Source organism: Amblyomma americanum, chromosome 1 (genome assembly GCF_052857255.1).
Source record: "Amblyomma americanum isolate KBUSLIRL-KWMA chromosome 1, ASM5285725v1, whole genome shotgun sequence".
Lineage (NCBI taxonomy): Eukaryota > Metazoa > Arthropoda > Arachnida > Ixodida > Ixodidae > Amblyomma > Amblyomma americanum.
This window is the reverse complement of record NC_135497.1, coordinates 287,223,335-287,241,254: the sequence shown is the minus strand read 5'-3', so window position 1 is coordinate 287,241,254 and position 17,920 is coordinate 287,223,335. Positions and strand designations below refer to the sequence as shown.

General features: G+C 49.2%; 1 protein-coding gene across 7 annotated transcripts in view; it reads right to left on the bottom strand.

The window, feature by feature from the left end:
- Window positions 1-17,920, bottom strand: part of nvy (CBFA2/RUNX1 partner transcriptional co-repressor nervy) — a 161,423-nt gene that overhangs the window by 24,102 nt on the left and 119,401 nt on the right. For all 7 annotated transcript variants that reach the window (XR_013311307.1, XM_077649498.1, XM_077649499.1 and 4 more), the window contains one exon: window positions 1,245-1,382. Coding sequence is in view for 6 of the 7 variants with exons in the window: in XM_077649498.1 (XP_077505624.1) it covers window positions 1,245-1,382 (138 nt within the window). In the remaining variant the exon portion in view is untranslated. The remainder of the gene's footprint in view (window positions 1-1,244; window positions 1,383-17,920) is intronic.

Below are 17,920 nucleotides of genomic sequence, written 5' to 3'. Positions count from 1 at the left end.
CTGCAGCTCCACACTCAGTCATTGGACACAGAGCAGCAGCATTCACTGACCGCGCAGAGAGGTGTTAAAGGCACCAGGTAATGAACCCTCAGTGTCACCATTAAACGCGCGACTCGCGATCACGACACTATAGTACGTAGAACATTCTGCTCGTCTGCGTCGCGCGGATAATATTTGAGTGAACCTGTTTTCGACCTTTTTCAGAGGAATCGAAAGCAAGCACGAAGTTCGTGTAGTGCTACAGTTCCTGACGCACCACGCTTCTATGTCACCAAGAGAAAAAAAAGCGTGTTTATCATCTCTTGCTCTCATCCACATTGACACACTGTAGGTGCACATCTGCGAACTCCATGACGTAGTCGCTCCAAGTCCTGTACTCTGCGCAGAGCGACAGCGTCGCATGTGAGATGCGCGTCGTTCTATTCTTCGCAGGTTCGTATGCTGCGTTTGAAACGTGTGCAGCATACGCTAATACTAGATGTGCTTCGCGGTAACAACACGATGGGTGTCAATAACCGACACGCGACGCGGGTAGTTCGTGTGGTAAATTTTAGCGTAAATAGATTACTTCATCTAATCACGACCCCTCCCCCCTCCTTCCCGTCACCTTTAAGGACGGTCCCGGTTTGCGCACCTCCGAGCGCATTTTCATTAGACATGCTGCACTCAACTCGAACTGAATACGTCCGTACAGAAGAAAGGACAATGCCCGCCGAAAATACGCATGCAGTCTGTGAGAGCGTCGGTTCGACAAGCGGTCGAACAGATGCTCTCAGATTGGCGATAAGAGGAAAGAGGAGGTGGAGACCGCGAAAGCAGTAGCGAACGCTTATGGGGAAGTCTGCAGGAGTCGAAGCTGGGGGCAGACCCGGGAGGAAAAGAAAGCCTGTGCATTTACATGCAAACAAAGGCCACCGTTTCCAGCAGCAACGCGCAGTTCCAGACAAGGCACAGCATGGCTGCCATGCTTGTGGCGCCATCACGTAGCCTATACGATGTTCTCGCCACATGAACATTTGACGGCACCTTTTACTCTGGGTCTTCGTAGTTGGTCATTGCAGTGCTTACTGCACGGCAGCGAGGCGATGCCACAGCGTTCAGTTTTAAAGCAATGCGCCTTACGGCTTAGAGGGACCGCGGGCTGAAAACCAGTGTCGACGAACTCTTTGGCTGTTCACTGTTTCACGTGGCCTCTGTACATGAGTGCGCTCACTTTTAACCATTGAAGAATAAAAATCGCTCACCTTGCATGGATGAGACTTTGGGCAGCTGAGTCGGGCTCAAGGGTTTGATGTCCTGAGGTGAGTCCGGCATCTTGCAGCCCAGATGCTGCGACGACGGGCCACCACTGCCCAGAGACGGTGTGGTGGTAGCGGCCAGATCTGCGAACACATGAGAGAGGTTCTCGTGACTAACCAGGTGACGACGTCCCATCCAACACGGCTGTCGCTACCACGTCACGAGATACCATTGCGGCGTCCATCGCTGAGGTTCCATCAGTAATTCCGCTGGTGCGGAAGCTTTCTGTCACCCCAGATTTAATCGAGCAAATGTGGATGCACATCTAAACTGCAACACGCTCTTCTACCTTTTGGCTGCCAAAAATGTGAAGTTTGCATGCCGGATATGAAAACCAAATAACAAAAGCAGGAAGAACTCTTTGGCTTTCCGCTGTGTTGAAACCAATAAAGCCAAAGGCTCAGGTTTTGATCTTCACGAACAAAAAAGTATGGCTGAAGAGAGAGAACGCAGATAACTGTTAACAAGTCAAGACGCACTGGTAGCTTACGGAGGAGGCGTTCCTGTAGAATGTGGTGAAAAAAAAACGTTCACGCCGCAAGTTGGGGCGAGCGGCCTCTGGGAAAGCCAAACGTGCGAACATCACGCTCAGCGTTGTAGCAGCACGTATTGCGCAATCTGGCACACGCGCCGGTCTAGCAGCGTGCTCGGTTCCCATGGGACGAGGCTGAAGCTGAAAATATCGAGCACGAAGTCCTCATCGTCATCATCATCATCAGCCTGACTACACCCACTGCAGGGCAAAGGCCTCTCCCATGTCTCTCCAATTAACCCTGTCATTTGCCAGCTGCGCCCACCCTATGCCTGCAAACTTCCTAATCTCATCCGCCCACCTAACCTTCTGCCGCCCCCTGCTACGCTTGCCTTCTCTTGGAATCCCCTCCGTTACCCTTAAGGACCAGCGGTTATCTTGCCTTCGCATTACATGCCCTGCCCAAGCCCACTTCTTCCTCTTGATTTCGACTAGGATGCCATTAACACGCGTTTGTTCCCCCGCCCGCTCTGCCCGCTTCCGGTCGCTTAACGTTACTCTTATTTGGTTTGTCCTTCTATGGACAAACCAATTAAGAGCATGAAATAACGTGCGGTAAACACGATAAGCTCCATCTACCAGTCATTGCAGATCATCGGCCGGAAAATGCCCTATAATGTAGATGATTCCCAGAACCTGCTTATCTAAAAAGATGATCTGTAAATGAAATCTGGGGCATGACAGCAGCTTCCTGGCAACAGCGAGACACAAAACAACGCTACCAAGACTAACAGGACGTTCTTAGAACAGGCTGCGATTACGGACGAAGCGCGCGGTGTGGTGTTGCATGTGGCGATTTCGCGCGGAGTCTTGTTAATCTTACCAGCTTCACAAACTCTTCATTCACAGATAACGGAGCTGAGATAAATTAGGATTATTATCAATACATTCAATCGATTGAACTGCGGCTTTACAGGAGGCGTCCACATGTTCACATTCTTACGAGCCATGTCAACAAAATTTGAATGCGCATGATCACACACAGGCCTCGGTATCTCGATGAAAAGCCTATCCAACGTTACAATATGCAGCGCGAAAATTTCGCACGCTATGTGGGAATAGCCAGGAGTGAGAACAATCGACGGCCGGGCGGATACTGAGCATCCAGGCCTGCATTCCTTACCGTCGGTTCGACCACCTCCGCAAACTTCACGAAGAAGAGTGCTCTGTACTCGGGGATGCGCGGGACACGACGCTGCAATCTGTAGCGTTTACGCTCAGCACGCGTTTTCAACACAGTTTATCATCAGCGATTAAGCAACCCTGACAACAGATTTCAAGGAGCGAAAGCCGGCAACATAATTCCGAGAAATCTGAATCAACCACCTGCGCGGAGGGAAATGTCGTGTCAGGGCGTTTGTCACAGAACGGCACACTGTGAAACCAGCGGCCGCCCCGCGATTCGCTCTGGGCGAAAGAAAGCACGAGAACTCAAGTTCTGGCCGCGTGCCAAGAATAACCGAAGAGGAGCGTAGCTTGTTTCTAATGTAATGAGCAGTAAGGGATTAAAAAAAAATCAACCGGGAGCTTTTGATATTAACAAGACCGCTGAAAGATTCTCAGAGCTACATCTGACTAGGCGACCTAAAGCCACAGCGACTGCGCCACTGCGCCGGCAGCGCCATCTGGCGATAGCTGCGATAAAAACTAGAAAAAGAAAAAGCAAGAGAAAATCATTGTAAGCAAGGCGCGCAGCTGACGCACCTTTATGTTACGTCGCAGTTCTGCACTTGCGTGCGAAGAACAAAACTTGAGCAAGGCCTTTCCTGAACAGACGTGCATATATACGCTCTTTCAGTGGAGCATTTTTATTTTTTATTTTTAGCGTGAGTAAGATAGCGCGTCGAGGATTAACTGCTTTAGTACCGGAAAACTTTTCACCCACTAAATGGAATTTGCGACCGAACTTAGAAATCGGCAATATAGAAATAGGAGGTTTCTGTTCTCTTACAGGTCAGTCCTGGATATGTGTTTTTTTTTAGGAAATGGCAATATTTCCCACCGAAATATTAAATTGTACTTGCGGCATTTGCAGCATGTGATGCTGAAGCTACTTGTAAAAAATCCTCTTATTTCTCTCATTACCCATAGTATATGCACAGTGCTTAAAGCCAACAGGGCCTCGGGGGGTCTCCAATATTGCAAGGGAACCGGCACGCCCCGTGCAGGAACGTAGACACTGCATAAATCCGAAGCAAGGCATCATTTTTTACCCGTGCCCCTTACCACCATAAGTCAGTCGAGATCTGGCCGCTCAGCTCCAAGGCTAGACAACAACACTGGTAGAGCGTGGAGATTTTTGTTTCAGGTCTGTGATGAAAACTGAGCAAACAACGACTTTTCAAAATGATTCTTCCCTTTGCATAAAACGATGTGTGAAACAGGCCGCCAGCCACTTTCTCTCTCTCTCCCTCTCTCTCTCTCTCTCTCTTTATTTCCCTCTCCGTCTGTGCTCGAAATCGAGCCAGACTTTAAGCACTCCATTTGCGCCCAGTAAAGGACCCGAGCTGGCAAGTTGTGCAACGGACGACGTGGCGTCCGGTCGTACGTTTTGAACTCCACTCTGTAAATGTCACATCGTGCTACTGTCAGCCTTGACTGTTGGTAGATAGCTTTGGATGCCCGCGTGGTAGCATGACAAACGAAGGCCGACCGCGGTGACTAAGCGGCGTTGGCGTTCGGCTGGTAATTGAGAACAAAATCGCGGGATTAATCCCTGGGAGCGGCTCTTCTACCTCATTGGAGGAGAAATGGGGTAAAAAAATAATAAATGCGACACTTAAGCTCCGCTTGAAGGTGATGATGATGATGGGTAATTTTTATGGCGCAAGAACATCTGCGGCCAAAGAGCGCCATGGCACAAGGTATTCTAGGTTGCTCAAGGTGGGGTCAACGACCCATCTCCCAAGTATTTCGCCCTGAATAAGCCGAGCACCATGCCAGGGGAAGCTTGCACCCATTGTATTACCGGTGGATACCCGGCGGCACTGGGTATCGAACCCTGTACCTCCCGCATGCGAGGCGGTTGCTCAACCACTAGGCCATCGCTGCAGATTTACCCTTTAAGGAAATGTCGCGATAGCGTTAATGCTCAGATGTGCGGGAGTTGGTCATTCTCAACTTTATATTCATATGTACTTGGGAGTCCTCATACCACTTGCGCAATGGTGGAGCGGTTAAGGGATGCTCCACTGCCCTGCGATGGCAGGCGCTGCCAGCTGTGGGGCTTGTGTGACCCAATTAAGTTGCTCTCCTCGAACAACCTCTCGCTATCAACCGTTAATTTAACAGTCGCCTACCAGTGTGGTTAGTTTTCTCACAATCCGGTGGGTAGGTTGTGATGACCCCCACAGTGTCACGTGACCTAGGTGGCCCACCTACGTTGCTCCTCCGGCGGGTGGCCACCCTATTTGTCGCTCACAACGACAACGCCGATGTCGGATTTTCTGCGTAACGCCTAACAGCTAAGCCACTCCCTAACACGAACCAGTCAGCGAAGAGGTATACACCCGCGGCAGCGTGCCCGCTGCGGTTCGCCTTTGTGAGCACGCAGTTCAGCCGTCAGCACACGCTTAGCTGGCGGCGACTCCGGCGGCTGTCCGGTTACAGCCAAAGGGGCATCTAGTCCGGATGCTTTCCACTCCCGAACCCATGCTGCGCTCATCTGGAGACGATGTTTGGTTTGGCCGCGAAGCTCGCGGCTTCGCGTTCCGTCTCACGTACACGGTTGAATTTCTCCGTTGCTGACGCTTTTTCTTACGCTGGCAAGCACGCCGAACCTCAGCTGCTGACTGCGGCCGAAACAACAGTCCCACGTCTTCCATAGCGAAAGCGTTGCATGCCCCGCGCGAGCTCCACTCTGAGCCGCAAAAAAAAAAAAAAACTTCCACAGGCGCGAGGTGCGCACGGCCAAATCAAGTAACCCTGCTGCGAGCCCTTCGCCAGCACCAACTTGTGCTTTAGACTGATAGCTCCGTCCACATTTAGGACCACCGCACAGAATTCCTCTACGACAAAAAAATTAGTCCATTATTGGAACTTTTCTTATTACCTCAACGAGAAGCTTATGACAATAAACAAATAATAAGTTCTATATAATTCTGATACCTGGCTTGTTTAATGCAGCCAAACATTAAAAAGCTGATTTCGTTTACTGTTGCGATTGGCCAGCGGTGTAGTACAGGTCTCCGCGGATTGTAGCCCAGTGTTATCAACAGCTGTTTTTTTTTTTTCAAGTTATAACCTACTTTAGTGACGCTGCCGAGGGACCGGTCATGTGACAACCCCTGAACCCGCTGCGCGCTACCTTCGTCTTCAGGTACTGCTCGCGCCCTCACCCGCGTCTGTGGGGACGAATCACAAAGGCCATCGCGGTTGAGTTGCCTGGTTCTTTAGCGTCATTGGCGTAGCACAGGACAGAAACGAGGAGCGAAGAGGAGCGGCGCCGTTATTTTAAAGCGAATGCTTTACTGGCCTAGGAGCGCCGATTTCGCCGTGGGCTGTAGTTTGACCTTCATCTGACCTGAGCTGCGCCGCCGCCGCCGCCGGCTTGGCGCATGCGCTCTCCGCAGCTGGGTCGCCGCCTGAGTCCTGACTACGCGGCTCGCCGTGCACCTGGCTAAGAGCGCCGCGCTGGCCTAGTCAGTGCGAGCTTGGCCATCATGGAGGAAAAAAAATGGCAGTGGCTTAGCTAGGCTATGCCAGGTTATATGCAGCAAGAAATGGATTTTCTCCTGTCGATACCGCCGCTGAACAGCGGCCGGACTCTCCGTCTCGTCACCCATGCGAAACGACTGTGATACGGCCGCCGTGTCATCTCAGCATTTTATACACGCAGCTGTGCATGCGATGTTATGCGCATAGCTAGCACGTGGCATCCACGTGTGTCATGCGCGGCCACAGCGGCGAAGGCCGGCCAGCTGCTCCTCTCTGGTTGCCGCGCATGCGCACAACCGCTCACGTCACGCGCGGCGCCGACGCTGGAGTCGGCGCGCGACCGCGGCGGCGAAGGTCTGACGTCACGAGTGGCGCACCTGCTGCTCCTCTCCGGCCACCGCGCATGCGCACAACCTGCCTCTCGGGACCACAGCGAAATGCTCGACTGGTAGCCAAGTGTAGCTCTCGCTACAAAAAAAAAAGTTTGTTTTTCTTTGCATGCATGACAGCGAGGCCAGGCCGTATTCTCTGAGCGTTGCGCAGGAGCGGGAGGCTTTGAGCCGTCGTCGGAAAGCGGCGTCTGACCACCCCGCGCATATCGGCCGGCGAGCTGCTTCACTGGAGAGAGTCCGGAATGCCAAGCGCGCGAAGCTAGCGTCAGAGACTGAGGAAGAGCGAGCTAGTGCGCCGGGGCGTGCGAGCACAGACGTCGTGGGGAGAACGCCGAGGAGCCTCCGTGCAGTGCACGCGCGCAGTACTATCGGAACCAGGCAGAGTGCCGTCCCAACAACCCAGTGGGGGACTACGATAGATCTGGACTTCCGAAGGGAGTCTCTGGCGTCTCGATACTGCGTAACAAAAATGGAGACAGCAGTCAACTACTTCACCGACCATCGGGTAGTCTTCGTAGCAATAAAGGAGCAAAAATAAAGAGTGATACCACAGCTCAGCGACTGTGCCTAACTCTCCGTCAACAATACTCTTGCGACTGTGATTAACAAAGCTTCACCACAGCATAATTAGAGGTTTCGCTTGTATATCCAGGCTGTGCCACAGTTAAGCCACAGCCATTTTTCCAGGGGCTTTACGCGCTATGGATTTGTGGCGCTGTGAGCAGAGGCGGGAGCTAGTGCTTGCGCCGTACGCGCCTCTCAGCGGAGAAGGCGCCGCTGTGTTGTGCGGAAACGGCGCATACAGCACCCCACCTATGGACCTCCTGCATGTTTGTAAACAAACGAGGTGGCGCTGCAGTCGCTAGCGAGCTCGTGGTAGGCAAAAGGTCGGGGAGTGGCGTCGCGGATAAGTGTTGAGCGCGGGTTTTCAGGGCTTGTAGGCGCGTTTCCAGTTTCTGCGAATCATAGCAATGGTCGATGCTTCCAACTTAGTAATTTGTTGAAGTACACGAGCTCGCGTCGGCCACGTGCGGCCTATAAAGAGAAATAGTTTGCCACTGTATTGTATATATGGTTAGTAGTAAACATGTAGAAAGCGTTCCTGCCGTTTATTTATGCGGCCAGGCATTGAATAAAACAAGTTTTGACACTCTGCACTAGCCGGAATGATTTTACTTCGGGACAATAGTGAGGGGAAGTGCTGGCCTTGTTTCGTCGGAGCAGACGTGCGCTCATCGTCTGCTGACATATGTACGTATCGCGCTGTGCGAAAAGTCGGGACAGCGTCGTGTCCCTGATCTCCTCTGTCTCGCTTAGCGCTGTTTTTAGCCGCATGACCACGCACCAGCCAGGCCGACTTGTCCTCTTGTTAAGCTGGTCGATTTGGTGAAAATTTTTGATTTCTAGAATTATTTCTTTCTTAGCCCTGAAGTCTAGTTTCGTGACTAAATTATTATAGCAAAATATTGAGTACAAATTTATAAATTAAGCTTTTTAGAAGTGTGGTCGTCAAAAATTGTGAGGTAATTTCTTTGATTTCAGTGCCGCATTTTTTTGACCAAAGCGAAAGCGAAGATGCCATAAACTTTAAGGTTCGTTTTGTGACCTCTCACATTTTCTGCGACTGGATCACTCACCTTCGTAATTCGCATGAAAATCAAATGATTCCATTTGTCGCAAACTATTCCTGAGACGTTGAGGAGCGTAATAAACCTCTCGATTTTTTTTCCCTACACGTGCAGTACTGTGTTAGTTATTTCTTGTAAGAAACGTTTTCATGTAACTATGCATGCATAAGTACTGATCATATAGAAAAAGAACTAATCGCGTCATCGTACAGAACAGGGCTTTATGTACATGCTGGCATAAAAAAACTGCGCACTATCTACTCAATTATTTGAGACCTTGCGGGAACTTGACGACGGTGTTAATTATAATTACCCAGAACTGCACCAGGTATAGCTATAAATAAAAGGAATTACTGAAACTAGCGTAGGAATTTGATATTTGCACCAAGTTTAGTTACATATCACATGCATGAATAACGAAAACACTTTTCATTGCCGCGTCCCCTCTCAATCTCGCCACGTGACTGTTAGTAGCACGCCTGCGGCTGCTTCTTTCCAAACAACCTTCGCGATCATGTACTACCTCATGAAACATGACATAGCATACTTAAGGTACGCTATTCTAAGCACACCAACGCGACCGCGCAAGATTGACACAACTTACCAGACTTCTTTCTACTCGAATGAAATAATTACGTCGTCATATCAAGAAACAGTTTCAAGTAAATATTAAATGTCATAAAACGCGCCATTAAAACATGGTGTGCTATTAACAAAAAAACGCATTCCTTGGGGGCGAGTGAACCTGCCGGCGCCCCGTGCACACCGGCTCAAGGTGATAAATACGTGTGCAGCTGCATGTCTTTTTTTTCCTTGAGCAATTATTAGCCTACTATCCTGAAGTTCAGGTGAATGAACGCAGTAACTTGCATGCTATAGGTGCATTGAGTGGCACTGCCTATCGAATCCCAGACTTCGCGCTTTACTACCGTGGCCCAATGCCTGTTGGCCAGTTTCCGAATGCGGCATTTATGCGCGAGAAACCTATCGAGGCTAATTTAATATTTTTTATGCTACTACGCGGATCCAGCAGTGACGCAGCTGGTCAATACATGCTGCTTCTGCAGTGCACAGGCTTGAAGCAGCCGCCGGTAGCTGCGGCAGCTGCGGTCGGCACGGGCAAGCGGAACCTGTTTTGCCTACCATGCGAAAGTCGCTGCTAACATCAGCGCCACCGCATCTTCGTGACGTCGCGGGGTGAAGGAGGTCCATAGTGTTGCACAGGCGCGGTAACCTCCCACTAGGCTATTTCTTAACGCGTTGGTATTAAAGTCACTGGACGTTACTACTCCCATCTGCGCAAAATCTGTCCGGCAGTGTCAGTTTGTGGCCACAGAGTTAAATGTGGAGAGGAGTTTGTGGCAGAGTGGAGAGGAGGTGATGACCAATCGGACTAGATGGAAGAAGTCACGTGAAGAGGAGGCGCGGCCGCCAATCAGAGACAGGGAGAGGGTGGGAGGACACACACGCTCCATAACAGGTCAGCAGCGCCAGCTCCTTCAGTTCCCCTTCACACTTCGTAGCGGTCGGACATAGACTGAAAGTTCTGCTCCAATCTCCGAAGCCGTTGGACTTGTCCAGTGAACGATGTCATTTTAAACCGGCAGCGATAGAGAAGGGAGTGATGGATTCTGCCCATTCGGTCAGCGACGTAGTCGGCGGTCTGAGCTTCAGCAGCTTAGATGGGAGCAGCAGCAGCTTAATGGGGATCTCGCCGCTCAGTGCAACAGGGGTGTCATTGCGGAGTCAAGGCGTCGTTTAGCAACTGAAGGAGACGCAAGCGCAAGGCGGACTCCAATGCTAACGCATACATCGCCGCATAGGTCGCATTGATTTTTTTGTGTAAAAAAAAACGTGTGGTTTGGGATGTCAGTACACACGAAATAGCCTCCATTACGGCCCATCGCCCACGTGCAGCATCGAGACGTTAAGCAGCAGATCGCATACTACGACCAACGAAGTACTTGAAGGAGATATAATCAGGTATATCCATTAAAGGGACCGACAGCTGAATTTTAAGTTGTGCTAGAACGTTTTGGCTGGCTAGTTAGTCAAGCATCGAAGAGCGCGAACACAGACATGCACAAGAGACAAGAACACAGCGCTATCAACTGAAGGTTTATTTATGTGTCACTAATTATAAATACATAGATTACATCGGTATAGAAAGATACACAACGCGAAAACAGCAACAGAAACACTCGGGAAATTAACGGAGATTATCATTCCCCCAGAATTGACAGCTCTTTTTGCAACAGTGCTAACGAAGAGGTGCTGACACATGAATTCCCCTGCTTCAACATATTTTGCAATCACTCTTGTTTCACGATACAGCGGCACGCACTGCGTTTCCTTCCCTTTTGCCCATTCATAATCCCGGCAATGAATTCCGAGGTGTCCAGAAACTACTTTTGAAACTGCATAGCAGTGTTCTTTGCTGCATAAATGAAAGAGTACAAGAACACTGGTATAAAGTTTCAGAACAGTGATTGCGAAAAACGGGGACAAAACTGCAAAGGAAATAGTCGAGGCACATAAGATATTGAAGCAGAGGAATACGTGTGTCAGCGCCCCTTCGTTACCACTGTTGCAAAAAGAGCGGTCACTTCTGGGGGACTGATAATCTCTGTTAACTACCCGAGTGTTTCTGTTGCTGTTGTCGCGTTTTTCTTTCCTGGCGCGTCGTCTATCTTTCCATGCCGGTGTCATCTATGTATTTATACTTAGTAGCCCGAAAATAAACCTTCCACTGAGAGTCAGCGCTGTGTTCGTCTGCTTCCTTGTATGTCGTGCTTCTCTGCGTTCGCGCTGTTCGATACAGAATTTGAAGAACCCAACCCGACTGCGGCGGCTGCGTTTTTATGGAGGAAAAACGCTAAGGCGCCCGTGTGCTGTGCGATGTCAGTGCACGTTAAAGATCCCCAGGTGGTCGAAATTATTCCAAAGCCCTCCACTACGGCACCTCTTCCTTCCTTTCTGCTTTCACTCCCTCCTTTATCCCTTCCCTTACGGCGCGGTTGAGGTGTCCAACGATATATGAGACAGATACTGCGCCATTTCCTTTCCCCAAAAAAAACCACCCAATTTTTGCGGCGAAACGGAGAAGCTGGCGTCCAAGGTCCTTGATTCCGCAACGGTTTTATTATAAACGCTGTAGATTTTTACCAAGAATTTTTCGCTCAATGCATGCGCCCATTTTTAGGTGTTCCGATGCTAGAAACCTTTTTCAGCGAGTGCGATAGCTATCGCACGCCGGCAGAAGTGATGATCTAGAAACTAATGTAGTCCCTAGTTTCAGAGCATAGCCTATAGCGTTCACTTCAGTTTTCACACGCCAGGCTGTTACGACACGGTGACGTCGTTACCGCTTCAACCACGAAATGATGATGATTAGGATGATATCGCAGCCACACTTTTTGCAGCGGATGGACACCTCTGCAAAAAATTGTGGCACCATCTATCAACAAAAGTTCAAAGCACTCCGTCGCCCACTCGAAGGGAGCGTCGCCGCCACGGAGTTAGCATGACTCCACTTCGGCAATGACACCGATTATTCACCTCGACAAGATATGCACATTGGCCATAATGAAGCGCCGCCTGATCTAGCATGTCATTCGGACAACATTATCCTGAATTGGCGTTGCCGCCCCGAAACAATGGGTATCGATCCTTACCGCATATGGATGCAACTACTGTACAGATTCCGCCGCCGCAAATAATGACCCTCACCGTAAATTGGCAAACCTCCCGATAAGCCTCAGACGATAATATCGCCGAACTTCCCGTTGAAACGCTCCTTCAACGTGCCCGCGACTCAGCCAGTGCAATCACACAAATAACACAAGGCAGTCCCCGCGCCTGACCTGCACCTTCTTAACCCCCCCCCCCCCGTATCTATACCTCACTCCGTCATCACCCCACCGATATCGGAGGGGCAATGCAGCGTGTACATCGAACATCCCGAGTCGATACAGCAGAACCAGGATCGCCTGTCCCAACTGCATCTGAAAGTGCCCCAGCACGATGAGCCTCTGCACCCGCTACACCTCTGCCCACCATACCCAGACATGCGACGCCATGGAACAGCAAGCTCGGAGCGCTGCTGGACTTCGTTTCGAGGTCTGGCGTTCTTACCCATACACCTAACCCTCCCTTGTTTCCCCCACGTATGCCTCAGGCCATCATATGAATGAATGAATGAATGAATGAATGAATGAATGAATGAATGAATGAATGAATGAATGAATGAATGAATGAATGAATGAATGAATGAATGAATAAAAGTAGCGTTGCTTTGCGTCGAAGGGCGCACTGGAGAGAGCATAAGCTATATGAATATAGGACAAACACCTTCGAAAGAAAAAAAACACGATGCACTGACAACGTTTTAAGTAGTATTTTACTGAGATGTCGCAAGGTAGAATACACCAATAATGACAAGGTTTCACCGAAAGATGTCTTCAGATCGTTTATGTGGTTTTAAATGGCAAATCAAAACTATCCATCTTCGTTGCTTATAAGTAAGTATGAGCGGTCAAGGAGGGGGTTCGGGTATGTCAAAGTAAGCCTGAAATAAAAAAGCGAAATATTAGGAGATTTGATGTAGAACTAAAATGCTGGGTAGGCAATTGTCAAGAGTGTACATGAACCCCCAGATAACAAAGAAAAACTGATGTCTTCAAGAGAACTGCTTTATTTGTTTGCCAGGCCAGCAAAGGATGCTTAAGAAAAAAATTTTAGAAGTTTGAACATGTGAACGACAAATGCTGCATCATGTATTGACAGGCAGGGAACGGAGAACGGAGCGTATTTTAAGCAGTACGACAACCTGCTACTTCACATGCATGAGGAAATCATGAAAATTCAGGATGCTGTAATTATTCGAAACATCCCATAGTTTCTTCTGTAGAAAGCATAGAAAATTAAATAGCGACAAGAAGATCGTTGCGGAACATTGAAAGAGAGAAGGTGGAGAGGGGAATATGGAAGCAGCTAGGTTTAGGGAAACCAATTGATCCAACTGGATGCAGCCGTTGCTACCTAGCAAGGTGGCGGCGCTGGAAAAAACAAGCCACTAGAGATCATCATTATAGATGCGAAATTCCTCCGGAGGTAGACAAAAAAAAAGACCAAACGAGCATTATTTTATGCGATTACAAGATACATACCCGTAACAAGTACTAAAACTTAAATCTTGCACGTGAAAAAGCACAAGCACCTTCAAGGCGACATGCTACAAAAGGGGAGCACCACAAAGGGTAGGTTGCGTACTTCAGTAGAGCCAAAATACCAGTAAAAATTCACACACAATATGCTAGTGTAGAGAAATAGCCTGTGCGGCTTCGCTGAAGTGAGTGATAACGCCAGGGCTGCAGCGAAAAGTAGAGATTTTAGCATAGCGGAGATGTACTAGCGTGGACGCATACCGGTTTGCTGGTGTATGGCTACGCTGTGCGATAAAAGCCTCTAATGGTGGCTTTTATTAGCATACCGCCTATACGGTCAGCGCTTACGGCGGCCACCAGGTGCCCGCGCCTGGCCCGTCGGCACCAGCTGCGCGCGCGCAGTGGCGGCAGCGGTGACGCTAGACGGTATCTATGCGATTGAGCCCATACTACTGTGCGCGCTGTTTACATGTATTTCCTTTTTACTCTTTTACAAGTTATCGTACTCTCTGTATGTTTTCCAATAATTTTGATTTCAGTTTTGGTCGTTGTTAACTGATGTATTCATGCGCGTTATGACGAACTTTTTATCGTTTTGTGACTCCCCTGTACTTAACCCACCTGCAATAATGCCTTCTGGCGATGTAGGTGATCTAAATGAATAAATAAATACGCTAAAAGCCTATCATAAGGCCCCCGCAGCCGGCGCTTTCTCCTTGCATGCAGAGCCAAATAGTTCCTTACGGAGCTGTTATGCGGCGCAGCGATACAATTCATCCAGCGTATGGTCCCTCTAATTGAGTGCCACGCAGAGGCCCCGGCGCTACTATTACTACTATTATTAGTAGCTTATTACTGAAATAAAAACAAGTAACGAGATGTTGCCAGCCGCGGCATCTGCCATCGAAGCCTGATGCACCTGGGCTGCGGCTAGCGGTATTAAGAGTACAGACACTACTAACATACTGTGCTCGATGGACCGCAAATGAGCAGTCTGACGTGCATGAAAAAGTTTGCAGGCTCTACTGTACCACTCGCTCCCATTGTTGCCGTGCCGAGAAAGCAGGAATTCAACATTGTAAGTGCACCCTGGTTGAGGCAAAATCAGCTAGAAACGCTTGATAAGTTAGGAGACATGAAATAAAAGACTGCATTACACACATTAACCTTTGGTGTGCAACAGTGTTTACCAATCGTTGCTTCTTTATTGCAGTGTTATAGCAGGATGCAAGTACTCCCGGTATTAAAAACGTAAGATAACGCATGTTCACCAGTAAAACTTGTATCTGCGCACATACACGCGCGCACACTGCATACACACGTATGTATCATACATACACACGTATGTATCATACATACATCTGTATGCATGTGTACACACACACACACACACACACACACGCACACACACACACGCACACCCCTCTGAAACGCACAGCTGCTCAATATCTTCAACACAGTGACTGTACGGTCTGCAATAGCGGGCATGCTAAACAATGCGTCACCAAATTTGAGAGGCGCAATTAAAGCCATTTCCTGCAGCGAAGCTAAAGCCTACAGCCACATTTTGTTAACCAAGAGGATTTTTTTTAATTTGTGCATGAGGGTTCGGAGCCTGAACTTTCCCAATGCATTGTCAAAAGGGCGCAAGTATTCTGTTCTACCTGTGCGGCAAGTCACTTCCTGAAGCTCACCCAGAACAATAAGAGACTCTGGGCTGGGGATGATGGTGCCGGGGTTGAATGGGTTGGTGTGCTTTCGCTCTAATTCAGAGCATCAACGGCAACTACATACTATATTTAAATCACTTCGTTTTCCTTGCACCCCGAACCCACTTCTTAGAAATCGGGTTCTCCCCAAAAAATCCTCTTTCACACACAAGGACAAGGTAATGGGTTGTTCGTTAAGATATACGTATATAGGAAAGGCCACAGAGGACGTAAATTTTCCTGTGCAAAGCTGAAGACCAAGCACGAAAATTAGCACATATCTTGTGGTAATTCCAGAGGTTTGTTCATCACACTGCTGATCTTAAACCTCCTTGAACGCTTGTTGTTCATTACGTGGCTTAATCGCGGATATGTTCGAAAAGTAACTTTCAGAGGCCAGAAGACGGGTGCTGGCATTATGCATCAAGCGCTATCCACGCTAATGAGGTCTTGCTCCAGGCTTCTTGTCCGTTTAAAATAGCCTCTGTGATGTTCAATGACTCTTTTCACTGTGTGCACGGCAGGCAGGTCTTCCATGCACGCGAAGTGCTGTAGGACACTGACAGTTTGCGCGACGAAATAATTGCTATAGGTGAGAAAAAAAAATGTAATTCGGTGAAAAGGTAATTTTCTGCGCAACCTGTCATCTTTATGTTATTTGTGAAACATTAACCAAAAAATGGGACCTTTTGTGTCCCGCACGAAAATGAGTGCTTATAGCAAATTGCCTTTTGCTGCTAAAAAAGGGAGCCGAGAGAACCCGAATTACGGAAAATTTGGTAGAATAACCTGATCTGTACCCGAATGTGAACAAAAAAATATCACGCGAGTTTTAATCCCCCCCCCCCCCCCCCGCCCTCCGAATTCTGGAAAAAATAAAACACGAAATCGAAGGGCCATATTATATATATATATATATATATATATATATATATATATATATATATATATATATATATATATATATATATATATATATATATATATATATATATATATATATATATATATATATATATATATTGCGGGTGCCATATGTTGATTGAATTGTCCATATAGTTGGATAATACCTTTATTCGTGTTTAATTTTTTTTAGTATTAACTGCCATAGTACGACGTGTCATTTCTGCACATCACGCTTTGTAACAAATGTAACCATTCATCTTGAAAGTGCCTCGGATATTTGCAGTCCGTTCAGCAAATACGACAGTTATTCACGATGCGACAGATCATATTAACCTAAGAAAAACTACCGTTCGCTCATATCTGATGCCATCGGTTCTGTGTGCTGCGCTAGCGAAAACTGAGAAATTCCTGGACTTTCAGAACCCTCTCTTCCCGGCCGGCTCGGGGTCAGTGGCAAACGAATCTCTCAGAGTTGACTCCAAGATCAGAGACGCCCTATCACTAAAGCTCTGGGCGGTTCCCGAAGCTTCCTTCGCACTATATCCGTACTGCCCGTGTTTGTGAGTGTTCGCCCTTGAAGCGAGTGCCGCGTTTTTACTTCTCAGGACTGACAACATATAACTTGTCCAGTGACTCAATGCAGCGCCGATTCGACACGCCGCCTTCCTTTCCGCGGGGACAGAGGGGGCACGCCCGGGCCGTGCCCGTCTGGCGGCTTGTTTCCATTCATGGCCCCAGCAGCAGCGTCTGCAAATGGCTGCGGGCACGCGCCCGCACATATGGCGGCTGCCTGGGCGGCGCGCGCGGCCCCGCCTGGGAACCGCGTCGGCAACAGCGAGCGCGGATGGGGCCCAGCTGCAGCCTCCTTCGCCATGGGAATGCAGCTGCGCAGCTGTGCAGGCCGCGCGCACAGGCGGCGCGGACAATGAGAGCTTGGGGCACGCACGCGCAGCCTCCGCTCGGCAGTGCAGAGCTGAGACAAGCTGCCGCCGGCGACGCACATCTCGCTTCCCCGAGCGCCATGATGTACGGCGCAGACGCCTCGGGGCGCGACGACGCTCGCTCAGCCGGCGTTCATCGGCCTCGTGCAGACACGGGGGCGGCCGGTGCGCGCGCACGAGAAGGGGGCTTTTGCACAGAGTCTACGGGGGACACGAAAGGGGCGCGGAATACGCGCTTACAGAGATAAGGTTGCGGGGAACGATCGGAGGAGCTTTGGCCGCGCGTCTCTTGAAGAGGTCAACAGTCCCGAACCTCTTAGCGGACATGGCCGAGATTTCGTCAACACTGCTTCCTTCCACTGCGATATCTCGAGATGTAAAAATCTTGACCGACGATTACGGTACTCCCTAATGCGAAATCTGAGCGCGACTTGAATTTGCGGTATATTGAGGCAGAAAAACTGGACGACTCTTAAGCTACCCTTTCATTTCATTTATTTTACCCTCAGGGCTTTCGCGTTAAGAGTACAATGCGAAGCACTACCGCTTTGTCGCACAAGGCCTCTACACTATCACACTGAGCAAACGCTCCCCAGTGGTGTAGAGCGGCGCGGTGCAACCCTTTCCCGGCTGCGGTGTCCTCTCCTGCGTTTGCTCTGGCTTGCTGCTCCCTGCGAGAACCCGTTGCGACG